Source organism: Eleutherodactylus coqui, chromosome 2 (assembly GCF_035609145.1).
Source record: "Eleutherodactylus coqui strain aEleCoq1 chromosome 2, aEleCoq1.hap1, whole genome shotgun sequence".
Lineage (NCBI taxonomy): Eukaryota > Metazoa > Chordata > Amphibia > Anura > Eleutherodactylidae > Eleutherodactylus > Eleutherodactylus coqui.
In genome coordinates, this window is record NC_089838.1 from 37,455,838 (window position 1) to 37,479,357 (window position 23,520).

Consider the following 23,520-nt stretch of genomic DNA (forward strand, 5'->3'; position numbering starts at 1 on the left):
CAACACTACAAAATACCAATTTGAAAATAAAAATCTTATTTGTATAGCACCACCTTGTTCCACAACGCTGTCAGGTAATTTTATTTATTTCCCCACCACCAAGCTGGGTATTCATTTTACCGACCTAGGAAGGATGGAAGGCTGAGTCAACCTTGAGCCGGCTGCCTGAATCAAGCGGGGATTGAACTCACAACCTTCAGGTCGTGAGTGAGAGCTTAGGACTGCATTTCTGTTGCCTTAACACTCTGCGCACACGAGGCTAATTTGAAAGAAGTAAATATCACTGGAGAGTAAAATAATATGTCATTGGCGTCGTACAGAACAATAAAAAATAGAAAACTTTAACTTAAAAAAACAACCTAAAATTCGCAGGCCTGGGGTGTGAATATTTGAGAGCACAGTGCCATATAATGCAATCTCCTGGACTAATGACAGAAGTGCTCCAACCTCATTTCTAGATGGGCTCAGAATAGCTGTTCATTAAGAACATGGTCACTGGGGATTTTCTGACAATGCGCAGATCATTGTCACTATATATATAGCATGCACCTGTGCGCCGTCTGGTATGTCAATTCTGCAATAAAATGGAGCACGTAGAGCAGATATCTGCTGAGCTCGAAAACATACCCGAGCTATAGCAATACTACAGATCACAAGAAAATCACACATTTGTGTTACACCAACAGGAAGACATTCAATTCATATTATGACCTTTAGCACCATCTCTGAATCATCAACATTTCTGGATTCTTTAAAGGGTTTTTCCAGGGAAATACTGTTGATGGTTGATGACCTATCATCAGGATAGGTCATCAATAGAGATGAGCTAGCGTACTCGCTAAGGCTAACTACTCGAGCGAGTAGTGCCTTATGCGAGTACCTGCCCGCTTGTCTCTAAAGATTCGGGTGCAGGCGGGGGGCGGGGAGGAATGGGGGGGAGATCTCTCTCTCACCCCTTGCTCACTCCTGCAACTCACCGCTCCCACCCGCCGGCACCCGAATCTTTAGAGACGAGCGGACAGGTACTCGCATAAGGCACTGCTCACTTGAGTAGTTTGCCTTAGCGAGTACGCTCGCTCATCAATAGTGGATCAGCATTTGTGCACCAAAGATCCCCATAGGAGTTTATGGGGTTGTGCAAATGCACACATATGTACGAGCGTATATGTGCAAATGCTGCGCATAACCGTGAACACCTTGTTTGGCTTAATAGTCATTTAAATGAGGGCGGGGTGATTCCCCCATCCATGTGAACTAGCGGTGCCTGCACAGGCACGCGTGCAATAAAGATCCCTTCACGACGCAAAAAACTTTGCGCTACTGTGTGCCTTTTTACGCTTATGCTCGTGTAAAGAAGCTCTAAGATAGAAGTATGCTTTGCAGGAAAATTTGCATCAGTTAAAATATAGAATAATGACGGCAGTTTATATTCAGTGAAGCACTTTCCACTGCAGAACAGAAAAGCCTGGAGTGTCTGTACCACCAATGGCCCCATAACTGCTATAAAGTTCTTGCCACTCACAACAAACACTAAAATACTGTGTTATGTCTATGTGTGGCAGAGCATGGCACCGGGATTCAAACAACACCAAAGAGTCACTGTGACATGTACTACCCACACGCACAAGGCATATCAGATTTGCTCATATAGTTCCTTTACAGCAGGGGTTAACATCCTGTGGTCCAGAGACCGCCTATAGCCTTCAATGCCATTCTGTGTGGCCCTGAACCATGTAGACACAGAGATACTAGTCTGGCATGGCTGCTCACATGAATATGCAGAGATAAGAGGAACAGCACAGGTCAGGAGCAGATATAACTAAGTACTAAAGCTGCACTGTGTATCCATGTCTAAGTCCTAATATATTCAGAAAGTCAGTTCCCTTGACTCTGGCACTCCAGGAAGTGATATACGTTAGATGTAGCCATCTAGGCACGCGGCTCTCGACATTGTTGTTTAAAGGGGTAGTAATTTTTTTAATTTCTGCTCATCTGTTAGTGTTAGTTTCATCATTTCTGTATTATCCATGCATTAAAAATGTTGCCACTTCACCACTATAAATCATGTTTAAAGTGGCTGCCACGTCCAGCTTCTCTGCAATCAACTCTCAGTCGTTGGGTACAAAGCTTCCTTAGTAACAAGGACACAGGGATATTTCCATAGCAACAGGTGTTCGGGGTATCTTTACAGGATTCCTTGCACTCAGAGGCTGCAGGCTGACGGATCTGCAGACACTGTGATAATGATCTACACAGTCTCTGCTTCTCCTGCATGTGGATGTGTGACTGTGTGTGCATGTACACACATTACACGCCCACATTATTGTAGATTTACCAACCATTTGCCAGAATGGCTCTAAATGCCTGATTGTCCTGTGAAATCAGAGGGATGGGCATTCAGATACTGCCTCCCTGATGATTGGACCACAAACTGCAATGCAGCATGGGAATGAGAGCAAAAAAGTCAGGACATTGAACTGCTGCAGAATGCTAGACTTGCTACATGCCCCCTTAATTAAAGTGAATTGCAAACAGCGTAGCAACAGAATTTGAGGGAGACCACCTAGAATTCAGAACTTAGTGACATGAAACAGGGTGCAAACAGCAGCAAATGAAAGGAGGGTAAGGAGAACCTGGTGCATTTTGGAAAACTTGTTGAAAACTCAGGTACGTTTTAAGGAGTTGAGAAATGTTACCACAATGCCTATAGTCTACAGTGGAGAGAGCTCCTCTCTGGAGTGATGACTCTAAGTCAAGCGGAGCCCATTCTCCCAATAGATGAGTGTTATGAAAGTGGCACTTGAGCTCATCAGACAATTATGGCATATACTTTTAATATCCCATAAATGCCTCAAATGGTATTACCCCTTTAAGCTTTACTGCAGCCCTTGGGAGTGATTCAATATGACATTGTGTTCCTCAGGCCAGAAAAGGTTTGTTACCACCTCTCTAAAGACTTCTCCATCTGCCATCAGCGCAAACAAGAAGTGAATCATTTGCTAACAGCCACCTGCTTTAGGTAGTACCTTCACTTTTCCTAGTTATATACATTCCCCTTGGCAGCCTCTTCTTTTAACTCTCTAGGAACGCCCTGAAGACACATTTCTTTCGTACTCCAGAAGATGATACTGGTAATGTCACTACTGTATATATGTCATAACCTGAAGCATATAATGAAACACACCAGTTTTCCGAGATCTCTTCCAATCTTCGAAAAACTCTTGCATTTTGATCACAATACTAAGGTAAAAAACTTTCTAATATACTGCTTTCAGTAACTTTACCCCAATTTTTCACTGCAGACGAATGTTTAATTTTCCATACATCACATGGCCATCAGCCATGACCACAGCCATCAATCACAACCCTCAATGGTGAATGCAACATCAATACAGCACGCTGTTGGCAGCCCTAGTCATGTTGCATGGTGTCATTCACATCTCAGTAAGCGCTTTTAATTATTACTAGTGTATGGCTGCTCTTTTGATGCCATTCCTCCTCCTATCACAGTTGACTATGATCCATGAAAAGCTTCCTACAGCTATGTGGCTAATTATATTGCGTAAAGGGCTTTTCTGAGTTAAGCTTCATGTTCACGGGTAGGTCGGATTCCCCATGCTGGAGCCCGCAGCGGCTGAGGACCGTGCGTACCTATCCGGGTCTTTACTGTGGATGTGTGCGGAAGCGTCGGCCAGCGTGCTGGTGCACATGCGCAGTAGAGTTGAGGGTTTTTTTAAACTCCTGTTCTCCCGCAGAATCCGAGACCTGTCCATAATGTCAACTGCGGATGGGCCGCGGTCTGATGGCTTCCATTGACTTCAATGCGGGAACCACACTGAAATAGAGCATGCTGCGATTTGTCTTCCGGACGAAAGGGTCCGCAAAACAAATCCGCATGCTTTAATTCAGCTGCGGACGCCCATGTTTCTCTTGAACTCTGGATCGTCTGCGCGGATTCCGCAATTCAAGTCCACCCATGGACATTGGGCCTTATTTTTTGTAGCTAAATATAGACTTCCCATGTAAGAAAACAAATCAGACTATACTCCCCTCTCTCGGCCCCTCAAAATTCCTGCACCGCACCTCAGTTCATCTCACTAGGCCTGAGTTAAAGTTTGGTCAACAGGCCAACTGCAGCCTTTAAACACAGACCTCATGGGGAGCCCGGCGAGGTGAGAATAGTTGGATTTGTTTCCTTACATGGGAAGTCTATATTTAGCAAGAAAATAATAACTCGGTAAACCCCTTTAACTTAATAATTGGTGGTTTTCACATTGTTCATAGAATTCCTGTTGTGGTATCACTTGCAAAAAATCCCCAAGCACTAGTTGATATTTTGGGTTAAATGAAGCAATCTCCCTTCACAGCATTCCTGCATCTTGTCATTCCCTCTATTTACAGAACACCAAGATCCGAATAATTATCATTGTCTGAATTGTTTTACTGTTTACTTAACCATACAACTAAGAAGTCATTTGTAACTGGACCAGATCCAAGCAGATTTGCATTCGGATGCTAATGAAGCTGGTTTACAGATAGTGAATGGTAAGCGGGGCGGCAGTCTATCCCTGCTAACTGCGTGATGTAAAGCATAGAATTGCTTAGACAGAATCCTAAATACTCTTACACAAGGCAGATAATCCTATATGCACTGACACATATGTATACAACTGAAACGAGCGCACATAGTGTTGTTCATTATCCTGCAAAATATCTTTGAAGGTATTTAAAGAGCTTTGAAAAGTTGAAATAAAGAAAGCCAGGTCCTGCTCGTGACGCCAAAAAATGTTTTAAAATGTTAGCTATACACGTAATTCAACGAATTTATGTTTACAAGTTATAATGCAAACCAAAGCTACCCAAGGCAAGAGTAAGAAACTCCTCTGAAAAATGTTTTAAAAGCAAAATAGGACTTCTTCAGATGACTGTATGTGCACGTGTAAAATATAGGCACGTAGTTCTCAGAGAATAGAACCTATAGATGTCAGTAGGTTTGCTTTCAGTTGTGTGTTTTACATGCCCATTTTGTGCTTGTGCAAGAAAAAATAGGACCTGCTCTATTTTTGTGTATATTTGCATACCAAAGGCCTCATAGAAGTCTATAGGAGGTGCACAAATGCGCAATTCTGCAGGAAAAAGAACACATCTGGACCTCATTAGACTAAATAGCCTTTTAAATCATTGAAGGGGCGTATCACGTGTGCATGTGAATTGGACCTCCCTGTGCAAAAAGTACAGTATAATGCACCGATACTCGTGTAAATCTACCTAATCAAACTTCGTTCACGGCGCAAATTTGTTGAGCAGAGGTGAGCATGTTAGCGCATACAGTCATCTGAAGCCGCCCTTACTCTGAATGTCAAAATCCTTGATCTGCTCTAACACTTTCACACACAGCCATACTAACAATCTGCACACATTGACTGGGACTTACTCCAGATAAATGGACTTATCCATCTCGTTAGCCGGTTCTTAAAATGTCACATCAGGGAACGAGGTGTACTTCACGCAATAACAACTCTGTTGCCTTTCAGACGTTTACACCACCAAATATTGTCCATGCAAAAATGAATACTTGCCTACATGAAAGGCTGTTAAATAGGATTTAAGCTCATACAGAGTGCAGGTACATCACGTGGTAGACTACATAGTCAAAGACATTTTAAGGGTCTACCGGGGCTATTCTGTAAAACCTTGCTCAGCTTGCAGTAGTAAAATAACGGATTACACTCTCACCCTTCCATGTTCCCCGCTGCTGCTGTCTCCCCGATCCCTGCTGAACTTCAATTCCGGGAGGAGGCTGATGACGAACCAACAGTGGGTCATGTGAGCACCATAGCTATTCACCAGCCAAAGGGAATCGGTGATTAGTTGCAGCGGTCACATGGCACTTTTGTTGGCGACATTATCGCTGGCTTCCTGCACCTGGTAATTAAGACCAGCGAGGATCGGAGACGTGGCAGCAGCGGGGAGGGGGGGGGGGGGGGGGGTGCGTAATAGTAAGTATGTAATCCGTTATTTTAATACTGCAGGCTGAGCGAGGTTTAACAGAATATTATGTCCCCGGATAACCCCTTTAAAGCCATGTAAACCCAACGATGTCATTAATATCCAGACCAACCACTGTTTCTTTCCACGGCCTTCCTTTTCAGCTATCTTCATTTACCTATCCAATTACAAAGACGTAAAAAATACACATTATCACAGTAGAATAGATTACACGTGGCTGTTTACTGAGGAAATATGGCTGTTCACTTGCACATAATTATCCCCACATTACGTTTTGGCTACACATAGATTAGTGCTATTCTGTATACAGCAGGAAGGTCGTACAAAATGACTTAAACCTATATGAAGGGATTGATCAGCTATTAGATCATATGGGGGCACATTTTTCTAATACTGGTGTTTTACACGCTGGTCTTAGATAAGTCACAGTTGAGGTGCAAGCATCTTAATACATCTGTCGTATCTTGGGCCACCCATGCGACACATGCTGAAATCAACGGCAGGTAAAACCCGCCATAGGTTTCCCATAGAATTTGTCAGTTTCTGGAGTAAAGTTGATGGGCCACAGGTAGCCCAATGCCCCTCGTCAAGCCACACCCTCTTTTTTTCTTACAAAAGTGACAAAAATGCAAAAAATTTGTGACTTTTCATTGCATATTTCTGGTGTAAACTGTTGTATGAATTCCCCCCATGGACTTCACACAGAGGGTCTTAGGACCTCTATTAGATGTAGTGAGGAACCTCATAGGTCAATGCCTTACAATACAACATTCAAAGAGTAAAATTTTGTTGCAAATAAAAAAAAGAGGGGGTCTAAGAGCAAAGATAAAAAATAGACACCCTATTAAGAGACACCCAAGTGTTTTTTCCACTCCCTTTCCTTGACCCTTAAAACAATTCCCCATCCCCTTGTTTTTGAGTCTTGCACTGATTCTAGCCAGCTAGTGGAAAAGGGGGTGGGGCCAAACATCACAGCACGCCCCTTTTCAATCAGCCCCATAACAACTGCATGGTCTGTCTCTATGGTACGTACGCTCTTATTTTTACTGTACTTGTGTTTTCCATGTTACTCTACGGTAATCTGGAGACTGAAACTGGATGGGTCAGCGACCTGCAATTTGCACAAAGAAAATTACAAAGCATTTCCGAGATTTGAGCATTCCTGCAGAGCTGAATAAGGTGCGTGCATGCCGCACTAATATTACTCATCTTTATGATAATTTCACAAGCAATACTGTACATGAAGTACACTCTTCAGCTTTTTTCCTGGTATATCTGCTTAGTTAAATATTGAGTCACCCAAATGATGCATACTCCTTCAAATTAATATTTTACTACCTTTTATTTCCTTGCAATTCTGTAAAGACTTACATAAAACTATATGCAATTAATACCGATGCATATAATCATGAAATCCTGCCTAAAGAATTACAATGTATACACAGCTTATCCCCTACTTTGTACCCTGAAAAAGACAGATCTGTCAGTTTACTCACTGGCTTTACCATAAGACGTAACTGAATTCACATTAAAGCGCGACTTCAGAAAAGTTTTTATCATTTGCTCTATTTGTAACTCACGTAGGCTCAACAGCAGTGATATATTTCTAATTTATTGGCTCCGTTATGGTCCTCCATACCACGTGACCCATACTCTGACTTGCTAATTCATTCAAACATAGAAAATTGACAGCAGAAAAAGACCACATGGTCCATTTAGTTTGCCCTTATATTTTTTTTTATCATGCATTGTCTCCAATGGGGACATGACGTCAAATCAGTCTTTCTATGCATTCCTCCGAGACATTTCCTAAGAATGAATAGAGAGACTGACTTCCGGTCAGAGTAAAACTTTCCCCGGAATGGCGAAAATTTGCTCTACATGGTCTTCTACAGCTCTACAGTACATTCATTGTTTTAGTACAGGAAACAAATATCCAAATTTGGCCCATCGAACTTTATATGGAAAAAGTAAATGTACATGACTATAGAATAGGAAACAGTGATGTCTCACCTGGTCAGGACCATTTAAGGGAGGGAATATGACCTCAGTTTCACCGACCAAGCTTTTCAGTTGTGGAAAATTTAATGGCTTCATGAAGGTGAAATCATTTTTATCAGACAAGGTTGAAAAACAGGACCTGTAACACTGACCCTGGGGTTCCATAGGACCCATTCTAACTTCCATATATTTCAGAGTACCATCTGGGTTCAGACGAAGAGTTGGATACTGCGCTGGATAGTGGGTTGGTGTGGGTGCATCCTTACAACACCACCCAGAACCTCCACGATCCTTTCTCAGACATTTTACGAGCAATATTGTAAAAGTGATAAATGACACACAACTTATAGCCACAAGAGAAATGATCAAATACATGGTCAAGTCAGACTTGTTAGGTGTACTGTGGAATAAATCCTTGGACTTCATGTTTTCTTGGACCATACCATCTTCTAACGTGACAATGATTGTGACGGTGGCAGATAAAGGTGGTTCCCCATGATCTTTAACTAAAATCAATAAACTGTGCTCTAGATTTTCATTTTCCTGAAAACTACGAGCCGTTCTGATCTCCCCGCTTTGTGAAGATATAGAAAATAAAGATGAGTCGGTGGCCTTAACAATTTCATAAGACAACCATGCATTGTGGCCAGAATCTGGATCCATGGCAGTAACTTTCGTGACAAAGTAACCACCAGGAGATGACTTTGGAATCTTCTGTTGGGCAATGAACTCATCGGTATATTCTGGGTAGAATATTCTTGGAGCATTGTCATTTGTATCCAAAATGAAAATGAAAACTGTTGCATTAGAAACTTGTCTCGGAGATCCTGAATCTTCAACTTTTACTGGGACCTGTAAAACCTGGACTTCTTCAAAGTCAAAGGAACGTTGTGCATAAATGCTACCAGTTTTTGAATTGATGTATACAAATGAAGATCCCACAACTTGGCTGTCAAGGAGTGAGTAAACTAAGTTTGAGTTCTCACCTTCGTCCGGATCAGAAGCAGATATCTCCACAAGTAGTTGTCCAGGTGTGTTGTTTTCTTGTATGCCGGCAGTATACATAACTTGTGAAAAGCTAGGTCGGTTATCATTGACGTCTGAAATTTTCAAAGTGATTGTTTGCTGCGTCCTTAGAGAAGGAGAACCCATATCACTGGCAATCAGATCAATTACATACTGAGATATTGTTTCTCTATCTAGAACATCTTTAGTCACTAAGGAGTAATGGTCATGTGAAAATGTGAATTTAAATGGTAAGTTAGATGGCAACTCCAGTGTCACTTGCCCATTTTGCCCAGAATCTTTATCTTTTACTCTGAAAAGACCAACAACAGTGCCCACTGCTGTATCTTCAGGAACATCTGTTATTAAGGAGGTCACGAGGATCTCAGGAGCATTATCATTGACATCATCAATTTCGACTTGGATGATACAATTACCTTCCATTTCGGGTACTCCTCTGTCTCTAGCTCTAACAGGCAGCTCAAATGACCTTGATTCCTCATGATCAATAGGTCCAATAACAGAAATAACACCCGTGTTTGGGTTTAAGGCAAACATTTTTTTGATGGAATCAGACATGTGGTCTTCAAATGAATACTCTATTTCCCCATTGACTCCTTCATCAAGATCAGTGGCATTAAGTTGTAACAGCACAGTATTAGGAGGGGAGTTTTCCTTCACGTTAATTTTATATAATCCTTTATCAAATATTGGTTCGTTGTCATTTAAATCCATAACGATGACATTTATCTGGGAAGTTCCAGATCGAGCAGGATCACCACCATCTACAGCTGTGAGGATCAGTTGATGTTTGTCTACTTCTTCCCGGTCTAAAACTTTCTCTAATACCAGTTCAGGAATGAGTGTTCCATCGCTACGTTTCTTCACAGACAGAGAAAAATAAGGGCTTGGGTCGAGTCTATATTGTTTAATCCCATTGGATCCTACATCCAAATCGTGTGCACTTTCTAAGGCAAATCTAGCTCCCGGACTTGCTAAAAGTTCTGTAATTTTTATAGTCCTTTCAGGATTTGAAAACATGGGAGAGTTGTCATTGATATCAAGAATTTCTACCATGACACGATGTAGCTGTAGAGGATTTTCTATAACTACCTCAACGGGTAGCAAGCAGATTGTACTGATTCCACACAGGCTCTCCCTGTCTATCTTCTCATTCACAGTCAAAGCTCCATCTTCCCAGTTTACAGTAAAGTATTTTCTGCTTCCCTCCGTCCCCATTCTAAGCCTGCGCTTAGACAGATCTGTGATTTGCAGTCCCAAATCCTGAGCTACATTTCCCACAACTGTCCCCGGCTCAGACTCCTCAACAATAGAGTATCGAAGCTGCCCGGAGACCCAGCCCCAGCTACAAAGGAGAAAGAAGCACTTTACTTGCCATTTCCAAGTCTCTGCAGAGTTGTGAATGTCCATAACTTAAACCTTTCCTCCAAGCAGTGTAACTGCAGGCACAGAATCCACATGTAATCCCTTGAATGAATCACTCCATAGTGTAAAATATTAGCTTCAGACCATAAAACATTGGAATTCAACTGATTAAATACATCCACGGGTGAGATTCTTGTCAGAGCCCGAGCTCTTCTTTCTGTGTTGGTGGAGGAACGTTGCACAAATCCAGAGGGGAGAGAGAGGATGACAGCACAATGTCTGTTATGTGCAGCAGCGGAGGATCAGATGTCAACTCTGCCCTCTACTGGTCAATGCTATTAATTAGAAGACAAGAACAATTTCCCTTAATTCTAAATACATAGTTACATCTGCGTAGTAAACATTCTAGTAAATAAACATTTTACGGCATGTAAAATTTAAATAAATAAGTACATTTGTATAAAAAAATAAATGACCAAAAAACCCGTAAAAATATTAAGTGTTACTTATTATCATTCTGCCTTTTCACTTCTTTAATTAAAATCATTTTTGCATTGCAGAAGTATGGTATATCGATAGAAATCAAATAATTAAATATTCTATAAATTTACTATTTTGCTATGTGCACACAATTTTTGATGCATGTAGAACAGATGATCAGCTTCGAGAATATTTGAAGTTTACATAGAGTATCTCCAAAGACATCCCACTATAAAAGCACACAATGTCTTCTATACATGGACCGATTAAGAACCTTTCACACAACGGGATATTCCACAACAGCGTTGCAGACTGTGCCCTGCATAATTTGGTGCGGCATGTTCCGCGAAAACGGACTGCAATATGTAAATACAGACTGACGCGTTCAAACACATTTCGCAATTACAATTTTCAGATGTTGGCTAATTGCAGATCAAGCACAGAACAAATTATTCTGACTGACCTGCTTTTTTTTGCAGCTCATTTATTTGAACTAGGGTTTTGGGCTATAAGCGAAAATGCTGATGATGTGCAATATTTTAATTAGTTTATATCACAGTATGTAATAATATTTTGAAGTTTGAGCATACTGGATTATACTGGAGTATGGGGCTAAATGAAATACATAATATATACTGTATAAAGTATTATAACAATGCATAGATGTGTTTTGTTCTGTTGCTGAGTCTCACAAGGAGCTGGAACACATACTTGGGGGGAAAAAAGCATCAATGTATAATTAATTGTGACTTGAATTACTTCAAACATCAAATCCGCACAACATAGAAAGACTTTCAGCATCCAATTATTATACAATCTAAGGTCTTGTAACCTCTGTATGTTATATCACACTGGGATGAATTAATATAGGGTTTTAATGTTGCTTGAGGAACTTAGAAACGTATGAACAGATGAGTAAAAAACAAATGTACATCATTGGAATTTAGTTACCCCCTAAATGACAGAGCTTTGGGTGCTGTTATATCATCTATTGGAAGCACAGGATGCTTACATCCCTTAGGCTAGAGTAATGCCTAATGAACTTTAGAAGGTACTCAAAGATAGAACTACTGTAAATCAGAATGCACTTCGACTTTGGTTAGGGTCCAGGTACTTTACAAACCACATGACTTCTGTAATGTTATCTCATAATTAGAGATGAGCGAGTATACTTGTTTCGAGTAATTACTTGATCGAGCACCGCGATTTTCGAGTACTTCTGTACTCGGGTGAAAAGATTCGGGGTGCGCCGGGGGGGCGGGGGGAGGCGTGGCGGAGCAGGGAACAGGGGGGAGCCCTCTCTCTTTCCCTCTCCCCCCCCACTCCCCGCTGCAACCCCCCACTCACCCACGGCACCCCCCGAATCTTTTCACCCGAGTACGGAAGTACTCGAAAATCGCGGCGCTCCGGCAAAAAAGGGGCGTGGCTGAGTAGGCTCGCTCATCTCTACTCATAATCCTTGGTCGGAGTACTTTCTATTAGCTACAAGGGTCTTTTGGGCTAGGTTTCTATTAGTTGTGTCCAACCAGAGTTTTCATGCTGGACCAGACACAACTGATGCCATTTTGCCCATAGCTAGACATAACCATACAGAAAAATCCTGTATGCAGTGGTTCTCTGTCCTGTACAGATAGGTATCTGGCATCAAAGCGTATGAGCCGGATGCTACGAACTCCACAATAGAAAACTAATTTTTCTTTGTTGTTCCACTACAATGCCAAAGGGCAAAAAAGTTGGACTACTGTACATATTGAAACCCAAGCTTAGGCAGAGTTTTCATCTATTAGTTGTGTCTGGCCAGTGTTTTCATGCCAGTCAATCTTGATGCAGCTTTGGTCAACCATTAGGGCCAGCTGCACACGAACGGGCGGGATTCCGGAAGCGGAATCCTGCATCGGAATCCGATCCTGTGCCTGACTGGTGATCCTGCGTACCTGTCTTCTTTTTCAGTCCTGCGGATGTTCTGGACGGCTCACCGTCCAACATGCGCATTACAGATGTTCCCACAACGTTGCTAGGCAATAACACGGATCCTGCGACCTCTATGCAATGTTAATTACGGAAGGGCCACGGGTCGGACGGCTTTCATTGACTTCAATGGAAGCCGTCTGAGCAGAATCCGCTGAAAAATAGAACATGCTGTGATTTTTCCTCCTTGAGCGGAAAATTGCAATTGATTTCTGCTCATGTGCAGGAAAAAGTGCTTTTCCACAGCATGTTATGGAAGGTATTTGCTGCGGAACCCGGAGGGGCAGACTGCCGCCTCGGATTCCGGAATGCAAATATACCCGTGTGCAGCTGGCCTTACACCAGTCCAGTGCCTATAGCAAGATAGAAAAATACAGCATGCAATGTTTTTCTGTCTGGGGCAGTAAGGTATCCGATATCAAAACTGATGCACAGGATACCATGAACTGTCCTAAAGAGAACTATGGGATCAATTCTGGCATCAGTTTCCCTCTGATGTTCACTACAACGCCAGCTGTGCTGCTGTGCGTATGGGAAACCGGCCTTAGTGAGTTGAGATCAGACGGCACACCACATGAAAAATAGGGTGAGAATACAGTAAGGCAGGCATAAAAAAATCAACAATGTCAAAGCTTGTCATGTTCAGTAAACATAGAAGGCTGCAGTCCAAACCAAAATTGCAGTAAGTTAGGCCTCCTGCCCACGGTCGGATATTTGCTGGGGAATCCGCGGTGGGCATCCGCACCAAATAGCACCCATAGCATACTATGGAAAATCGCTTCTTCCTCCACACTTGCGTAAACCAACTGCGGTTTCTGCATACAGAAGAAAAATTGCAGCATGCTCAATTTTTCAGCGGAGATCTGCGGCCCTTTCACAATGACATTGCGGAAAGGTTGCATCATCGCCAAGCAATAACGTGCGAAAAGCAGTTGTCCGGATTCCACTGCGGACAAAATCGTGATCCCCCATGTGGAATTAGCCCAGGTCATATATGACAGGAGCCATGCTATCAGGAGATAAATTGAACCATGCTGTGCTTATAAGCAGATAGTCCCAATGTCATCGCCATAGAGAAATTCTCCTCAAATATCCAAGTCCCACTCCATGTTCTCTTTTACACATTACAGTGGACTATATATTCATATACATTGTATAAATAATACAATTCCTTCGGATTATCATAGCCTTGGCAGTTGCTTCTTATGATGAAGATAACCAAAAGAAAACCTTGTGCAGCGAAAACCAGGAGATATTTTGACATAAGGATTTTATTTCTGGCAGAACTGAAGCTTTACAAATCAACTCCTTAACACTACAAAAGGTAACTTTACGTCCTGACTGGGGGTGGTTAATACAACAGTATGTAAAGTTACGTCCTGTGGATGGCGCAGGCTCAGAAATGAGCCTGTGCCATCCCGCAGTGGAAGCCAGCTGTGACTATTAGCCGGCCTCCTGCTGCAACCAGGGGGATCGGTGAGAACACTGATCCGCACTGTTACCCACCTACAAGCCGTGATCAATGTACATTGCGACATGTAAAGGGTTCACAGAGGGAGTGTGCTCCTTCTATGATGTCATTGGCCCTCCACAATGTAATCACAGAGGGCCGATGGACCAATCATTGCTCTACAGATCTGTATAAAGAGTATGACATTGATTTGCAGGAATGCTGTCATCCAATAGGTGGAACTGCAGAGGTATTGTTCCAGCTTCCTTATTTGCACATGTGCTATAACATGGCACTGATGGAAATCAAAGTATTACATGGTTGCATTTCCAGAGCTTAAAGGGGTTGTACCAAAATACCAAGATGTCCTTCTCTGGACAGACAGCGAAACAGTCGGAGCTGCTCGTGCTTGTCAGACGATCAGACGATCTTCTCTACTAGTGGTCTGTTGAGAGATATCCTCACTCTGGTTGCCTTGCATGCGTGCCCTCACACATACACTAGTCCAAATACCTCCTAACAATCTGGTCAGAATGGCCCAGGTATCAAGCATTCTAACAATATGAAAGAATTAGTATTAATTCCTGCTGAACAAAACTACAACGCATCAACACTGATCCAAATCATCTCCAAATGGTTAATGAAGCTTTACAAAAAAACTAAAGCAAACAAAAAAAAAACTAATCAAAATAAAAAACCTCATCTGTGGTGAAAAATACCTTAGGAAAGCAAAGTATATTTTCAACATTGCACATTAAGTTCAAATGAGGAACTTAACTAGTCATCAGAAATGTAGTTAATTGCATTATTACTATGCATACAGTATTATCTTTCTGTCTAATATAATGGATAGTAAGATGCATATTTATAAATATCTATTTGTTACCTCACCTGATTAGCTTCATTGGACCCATTAATACCAGAGACTATCTCAGTCTCATTGACTATAGTTTGTAATGTAGGGAAATTAAGAGGTCTCAGAAGTGTGAAATCCTGTCTATTAGTTGAGGGAAAGCAGGCTTGGTAGCATTGCCCCTGGGGGCCAGAGGGCTCCATCCTCACCTCCATGTACTTTAAGGTTCCATCTGTGTTCACATGAAGTGTTGGCTTATACTGTTCTGTGTAATATTCTGGTTGCGGTCTTGTTCCGCAGCACAAGTAACCATCGTAACTAGATTGTTTTCTTAGACATCTTACTATCAATATGATGAATGTAACCAGAGAAACTACACTAATGGCTACCAGGGAAATGATTAAGTACAAGGTCATGTTGTTTTTGTTAGGAGAATTGGAAAGAAAAGTTTGAGACGTATGTTCTTCTGGAACTTTGTCTTCAACAGTAACAATTATAGTGACCGAAGAGGACAAACATGGCTCACCATGATCTTTCACCAGAATAACAAGTTTTTGTTGCACCTGATCAGACTCCTGGAATGGCCGAAGACTTCTGATTTCTCCAGAATGGGCAGATATTTGAAACAAAGAGGGATCGGTAGTATCTTGTATATTATAAAGTAGCCATGCATTACGGCCTGAATCCGAATCCAAAGCAGATACCTTAGTAACCCATACTCCAGAAGAAGCAAATTTTGCTATCCTCTGATGAGCAGTATAATCCCTGGAGGGTTCAGGATACAATATCTTAGGAACATTATCATTTATATCTTGAACAAAGATGAAAACATTAGTGGTTGAAGAGTGTCTTGGAGAGCCTGAATCTTCCACTTTCACGGTAATCTGAACTACTTGGGTGCTCTCATAATCAAAGGAACGTTGGGTGTAGATATTTCCATTGTCTGCATTTATGTAGACAAGAGAGGACACAGGAGATCCTTCTATTTCCATGTCCACAAGCGAGTAAACTAAATATGAGTTTAACCCCTCGTCTAGATCAACAGCAGATACTTTGCAGAGTAGACTGCCAGGGTCATTATTTTCTTCTATGAAGGCATTAAAATGCTGTTGAGAAAATCTAGGGGAGTTATCATTGATGTCTGAGACATTCAAAATGATGGAAGTCTCGGAGCTTAATGGAGGTGAACCAAGATCTGTGGCAATTAACTTGAGGGTATATTGGGATACCGTTTCTCTGTCAAGAAGCCCATCTGTTATGATTGAATACCGGTTATTAAATTGCTTGACTTTAAATGGCAGGTTAGGTGATAACTCCAGGTTCACCTCACCATTTTTTCCAGAATCTTCATCTTTTACACTTAGAAATCCAACGGCCGTTCCGACTGCTGCATTTTCAGGCACTGAATTAACCAGAGATGTTAGTGAGATCACTGGAGAGCTATCGTTAATATCTTCTATTTCAATGATTACCAGACAACGACTGTCCATTTCTGGTATCCCTTTGTCCTTTGCTCTGATAGAGATTTCATAGAAATCAGCTTCTTCATAGTCGACCACACCATTGACAGACAGATCTCCTGTTTTTTGGTTTAAGTCAAATAATTGTTTAACAGAATCCAAGGTATGATAGTCAAAAAAATATTCGATTTCTCCATTGAGATCTTCATCTAAGTCTGATGCGTTGAGCTTTACTATGGACGTCTTTGGAGCTGTGTTTTCCAGTAAGGTCACTTTGTATGTTGAATGATCAAAAATAGGAGCATTATCATTGAAATCTAAAACAATGACATTGATTTCAGATGATCCAGATTTTGGTGGTTTTCCGCCATCTACAGCAGTGATGAGAAGCTTATGACTTGCTTGTTCTTCTCTGTCTAAGGTCTTCTCTATAATTAGTTCTGGGCTCATAGTTCCATCCTTTCTTTTCTTTATGGACAATGTAAAATATAGACTTGAGCTTAGCATGTATTGAGATACTCCATACACACCTGTATCTAGATCCTGTGCACTTTCTAGGGGAAGTCGAGTGCCTGGACCTGCTAGAGCTTCTAAAATTCGAATGGTTTGTACATTTGTGGAGAACTTTGGAGAATTATCATTTATGTCAAGGATTTCTATTTCCAAACCAAACAGCTCTAGAGGCTGTTCAGTAATTATTTCTAGAGCCAGAGAGCATCTTACCCCAGATCCGCACAAGGATTCCCTGTCCAATCTCTCTTTAACCACCAAGTCTCCATTGTCCTGGTCTAAAGCAAAATATCTTGAGTTCTTCTCAGCACCGAATCTCATTCGTCGTGTAGAAAGATCTGTAATAGTCAGCAGCAGATCCTGAGCTACATTGCCTACGAACGTCCCAGGTTCTGACTCTTCAGTAATGGAGTAGCGAAGCTGCCCAGAGCCCCAGACCCAGCTACAATGAAAGAGGAGAAACAGTACTTGCCATTCCCAAAGCTTCGAGATGAAGATGTCCATAACGTAAATCCTTAAATCACCATCGAGAATAAATCCTCTTATAGTCCAAAAACAGGAATGGTTCTGCGATTCTGAATGAGGGAAGAACAAAATAGTAGCTCCATCTCTCCAAAATATATCTGCAGGGGTTTTTATCAGCGCAGCAGCTACAATTTCTGTGTAGCTAAAGAGCTGGGAAGGAGATTTACTGAGACAGGGGGAGGAGATTGGTGACTAGTTGGTAATAATGCCCTCTGGTGGTCAAATATAATTACTGCAGTTCATAAATTACAAATACTGGCGGGGAAAGCATATTAGACTTTGTAAAATATTGTTTTAATTAAAGAGTAGTAAATGCCTGGAATAAACTTCTAGCAGATGTGGTTGGTAACTCAATGGATAAAAATATATCTATTCTAAAGCCCAATGCACATGGGCGGATTTTTGCTGCGGAATACGCGGCGAGCGTCTGGCAGCGGATTCCACAGCAATGTCCATCCATAGCATGCAATGTAAAATGATTCTTCCACGCACACGAGCGGAAATCACTTGCGATTTCTGCTTGCGGAGGAAGAATCACAGCATTCTGTATTTTGGTGCGGGACTCGCACGGACGGCTTCCATTGGAGTCAATGGAAGCCGTCTAGCCCGTGGCAATTCCGAAATGTCAATTTCGAAATCGCTGCAGATCCGCGTCATCGCCGGCATTCTCTGCTATGCGCATGTGCGCCGGCACGCTGGCCCAGCACATCTGCAGCAGAGAGAAAACAATACTGACAGGTACACTGGGGGTCACCGGCCGGCACAGGGTCTGATTCCGCTGCGGAATCCAACCTGGCCATGTGCATATGGCCTAAGAGAAAAATTCTGTATTTTTATGTTTCTTCCATGTTTTCGAATAGACATCAGCTAAACTACTGGCTATGAATACAATCATGTTTCTAATATTTTCCACATTTATTTAATAGTCATTAATTTCCTAGTTCATCCATTCATTCTTCCATCCATTCATTCAACATGCCCTACTAAGTTGTCCATATTTGGTGAACTAAATACGCTCATTATTTAATTCAATATAGAGAAAAACACAGTAAGGCCGGAGTCACATGGTTGTATGCGTGTTGTACTTGAGTAACTATGTGTGCCATAGGCCCGCACTCTGTATGACCTATTCTCATCTGTGAAAACCAATGGAAATAGGACATACGGTTAGTTTTCCATATGGATCATTGGACCATGTTAGAAATTGTCTGTCTAAATAGCCTTTTAGGCTATTATGGGGCTGTGTATACATGGACAGCACTCGCCTGAATATATGGCAATGTGAATTGGCCCTTAAATAAGTGAAGTCCATATAAACAATAATTTGGCCATTGTTTGGCTCTTCCTCTGACTTGTCTTCAGCCGATGTGATTCCCATCATGCGCACAGTATGTGATCAGCGCTACATATGAAGATTATCATTATTTACCAGGCACTGCTATGGTCACAGACAAATGATTCTACACTGGTTCTATACTGAATATATGGCTTTCTTGAAGGTTAAACTATAAGAAGGGGATTTTGCATCATTACCTCAAATGATTCATCATATATACGAGTGTTCCCCAACTCCAGTCCTCAGGGACCCCCAACAGGTCATGTTTTCAGGATTTCCTCAGTGTTGTACAGGTTATATAATTATTGTCGGTGCCTCAGATATTGCAACAGGGTTCTTACTCTAGGAGATTCTAAAAACATGTCCTGTTGGGGTTCCCTGAGGACTGGAGTTTGGGAAACACTGATATATACTGTAAATAGACATAACATACAATTATCATATTCTCACGGCACATACAGTGCATATCTACAAAATAATGATGTGACTGCCTATATGGCTTTGTTACATATACTGTACTTCCTCAGTAAGAACTAGCAAACAAAACTCTGACTAATGAGGCCTCCAGGGTTCCTAAAACTGTCAGTGAATGAATTCTAGAATAGAATTACCGCCGTGAATTGCACCCTAGTGATGACAATTGTGGTTAGCTTACAAATATCCTACGTTCTATACTTTTTTTGTCTTCTGCAAATCAACTATCTAATGAACTGAACCATTATTCTTATGTTCATAGAATGCCATCTGATTAAGTAAAACTCTGTGCCAAAATAAAATGGGCAATCCATGGGCAGCATTCTTGGAAGTACTGATACAAATAAGGGAGATGGAACAATGCCTCTGCAGCGCCACCTATTAGAAGCCAGCATTGCTACAATTCCCAGTCATTGTTACAAGGCTTGTATAAAGAGTCTAACATTAACTTGAAGGAATGCTGCCTTCCAATAGGTGGCGCTGCAGAGGTATTGTTCCCTCTCCCTTATTTGCATATTACCCAGAGGAGCATGAATGGCCTTATACGTCTCCTCACTCACTCACCTTCTAGGTGCTCTCCCTAAGGAGAAAAGATAGCGTTCCTGAAAGAACTGACTCATGTCACACAAATGGCTATGCTGGTTTAGACTTTTAACCTATTTTTAACCATGTAGGTTATATAAAATGTGTTCATTGCAATCCATGTTATTTAAAGGGTCATTTCTCCTTAAAGGGTTGTCCACGTTCAATACCTTTCTGTTAAAAATAGATGACAAGATGTTTCGCAGCTAGTCCCACTATCGATCAGCTATATCTGTAAGTGCTCATATCTCCAGTAGCAACACTAGAGATTAAATTAAGCAGTATATCATGGCCATTGAAATCTATGATTTATCCATGTAATGCGTAAACATGCTGAATCCCTGTTTGTGGAACATTTTTAAGCCCCACCATGATCAGCCCAGGAATGCCCATTTGCATAAGCCCTGTTCCCCTCTGAGTGCCAGAAGAAGGATGGTTCAGATGAATCAAAACATTTTGTGCAGCCCCTCTCTCCTAATTGATGGAGATCCCAAGTTAGGAACCTTCTCAATGGCCTCACAATCCATTAATAGACTATTTGAAAATGGGTTTTCAAACCCAGACAACCTGTTTAGCTGCAATCCCTTTACATTTAAGATAGATCATTATATTATTTAGCACAGTATATAAAATATTGTACTAAAATCCCAGCAACACAAAAGATTACTTCAGGGCAAAGTGCATTATCAATTTCAAGGTATGCTTCCATTAGGGAACTAAACAATATAGTGTCTTGTCACAGAAATGGAAGCCTTCCTATTACTGTTCAATGCATTGCGTGTATTCAGGTTCTCAGTGTACAAGATGCTAAATATACATTTTTGGTTATTATCACAATAATAATAATATAATAACAAAATAAAGAAACAAACGTTTGTTGAATGTTTTCCTACTCATTTGCACTACAATCTCCCTATGTCCACAGTTCACCAAAGGACTGGCAACCTCTTCTGGTGAATCCAATATCATCTATCACATGATACAAAGAAAGATTCATTATACTGTATTATATAAGCAATCCAAGGTAGTACTGGCTAATAAAGTACATTTCCATTAAAAACCAAAAAAGCCTTTACTCAGACAGACTCAAGTCATCCATTTGTTTTAATGACCAGAATGTTCACTAATGTAACTCTTGTATCAACAGCAACTCTCCGGGATAAAATCGGCTGTTTGACAGGGATGAGAGAATTAGAACCCACTGTGTCTTGTGCAAAGATGCTTTACCTGGCAACACTGGGCACCTAGTGTGCACAACATTCCCACTTACGGATCGTACAAATGAGTGTTTTTGATAGGCTACATATCCTAGCCGACATATATGGGTTTTTTTAGATTAAAATATACACATGATCATATGGGAGGACGTGGACACAGTGAACTTAATTTACACTTAGATAAATACCAGAGACCACTTTCACATTTCTTGTGGACTAATTATTTACTGTTATGCTCATCCCTCCCTGGTATGTATCTAAGTGCTATTAATCACAAAACATCTGTGCCCTCTTATCCTTTCTCTGGTATTTATCTAAGGGCAAATTAAGTTCACCGTGTCTGTGCCCTTTCATGTGATCATGTGTATATGTTTTAATATAAATACATCTGTAGATTTGCATCAAGAACCCTGAGAGGTTTGAAAGCTCGCTACTAAATCATGCATTTTTGTTAGCCAATAAAAGGAAGCATTTTCCAATAAACTAATTCTGTATATAGATTCATCGAACACGGGTGAATTATCATTAATATCTAAAATGATTACAGTTATCTGCGAAGACTGATTCCCAGATCCTATATTCCCCACAACATCCCTGACTCCTGCTCCTCATAGACAGAATAATATAGCTGCCCAGAGACCCAACCCTAGCCACAACACAGAAAGAGAACTACCACTTGCCATATCCAAGGCTTTTCTTGAGCTTTGGATGTTCATCACTTAAATCTCTTCCTCCTTATAATAAGAAATGCAGGTCCTTTTATAATTCCATGAGGTTTTAAACTGGTCTTACATCCTTTCAGAAAAAGAACCCTCATCCAGGGCATTTAAAGATATCCACGGAGTTTCCAACAAAGCTGCAGCTCTGCTATATGTGTTGTAGAGAAGATGGAGGTTGAATCACTGAGCCAGGGGGAGGGCAGAGCTTCAGTGACACGAGCAGTTCAATTAAAGATTAGATGACAGGTTTGCTCTCTTGTGGCCAACAGCATGAACTACATCCATTATTGAAACTAGATTAACTGTATGATTACTATGAACAGCAAAAAAGGAAGAATGCAAAAAAAACTAAATGAAAAACTACAAGAAATAAAATGATTGTTCTCTGATTTCCTGCTCTTTCTATTCCGTAATAGGAAGCATATTGAATAAAAATGACTATGTAAAGACTTTCATTTCAAAACTACAGTATAAAATTGCTTGCATATTTCAAACAGGAATTGTGAAAAACAGCAGAATAAGTAGATTTTGCAGTGTTTATGACTGAGTAATCATAGAAAACAACAATTTTAGTCCCACCCAACCTAATAGCCATCATGGTCTTTCCCAGCCCCTAAGACAAAGCTAATGTATTTACTCAAATATTCTAAGTCAGAACGCTTGTAGAAATTGCACTGGTCTCCTATAGTAGCAATCTGTGTGATAGGGCCAGTTCATGATACAAGCCATATGTCTGTTGGGGGCAAGATATATTGGTATTGCCATACTTCAACTATAGGGGCAGGATAGAACTAAGGCCCCATTTACATGCAAATAGAATTGTTCAAATGATAGGTTTTGAGTGATTGTTTTGCATAAGCTGCTAAAAGACATTAATGTTCATTAGCAGCTTATTACCTTCATTTGCATGTTAATGAGCCTACAGGAGCAGTATGTAGAGAACAGCAGGTGGTCTATTCTCTGCATACAGCTCTATTGTTCTGCCACAGGGCTGCTGCAGGCTCTCTGCTGAATACAATGTAATCAGCACTCCCAAGGAGAATTCAGCACCATGGAAAGGAAACACAGCATGAGGTCTGTTTTATCTTCACTCCGGCTGAATGATGGATTTTATGCACAGCTAAAAATCATCGTTCAGCCAAAGAGTGAAAGATAGGAGCATTAGTGGATCTCTCAGTGACAATGGCAGATCACATAAAATTATGGCAGTCTGAGGATAGCCAATAAATTATGGACTGCTGTTACGCCACAGCACAGAAAGTGCAAAGCCACCAAGACAAAAACCCAATCTCCAACCAATATTGCAAGGGTAAATAATCTTACAACTAAATAAATTGCCTGTATGGACTATGTGGTATAACACTTCCTTCTGTAGTGGCTGTTATTCCATCTGACAGCAATGTCTCCATGAAATTGTATAATTCTTTGCTGGTTGTAAAGTAAAAGCACTGCAGGCATCAGACATTATAATATCAAGTAAGGAGAATGACGGTATTGAACCTACCTAGAGCGCATATGAAACAGCATAAAGCTGTGGCGTTCTCC

General features: G+C 41.1%; 1 protein-coding gene across 41 annotated transcripts in view; it reads right to left on the bottom strand.

Moving 5' to 3' along the window:
- Positions 1 to 23,520, bottom strand: part of LOC136611234 (protocadherin gamma-C5-like) — a 403,514-nt gene that overhangs the window by 42,129 nt on the left and 337,865 nt on the right. For 2 of the 41 annotated variants that reach the window (XM_066590621.1, XM_066590620.1), the window contains exon 1: positions 17,336 to 17,662. The exons of 33 other annotated variants lie outside the window; for them this stretch is intronic. In XM_066590621.1, the coding sequence (XP_066446718.1) occupies positions 17,336 to 17,626 (291 nt within the window). In that variant the 5' untranslated portion in view covers positions 17,627 to 17,662. 6 more of the 41 variants (XM_066590623.1, XM_066590622.1, XM_066590617.1 and 3 more) reach the window with 5 other exon arrangements.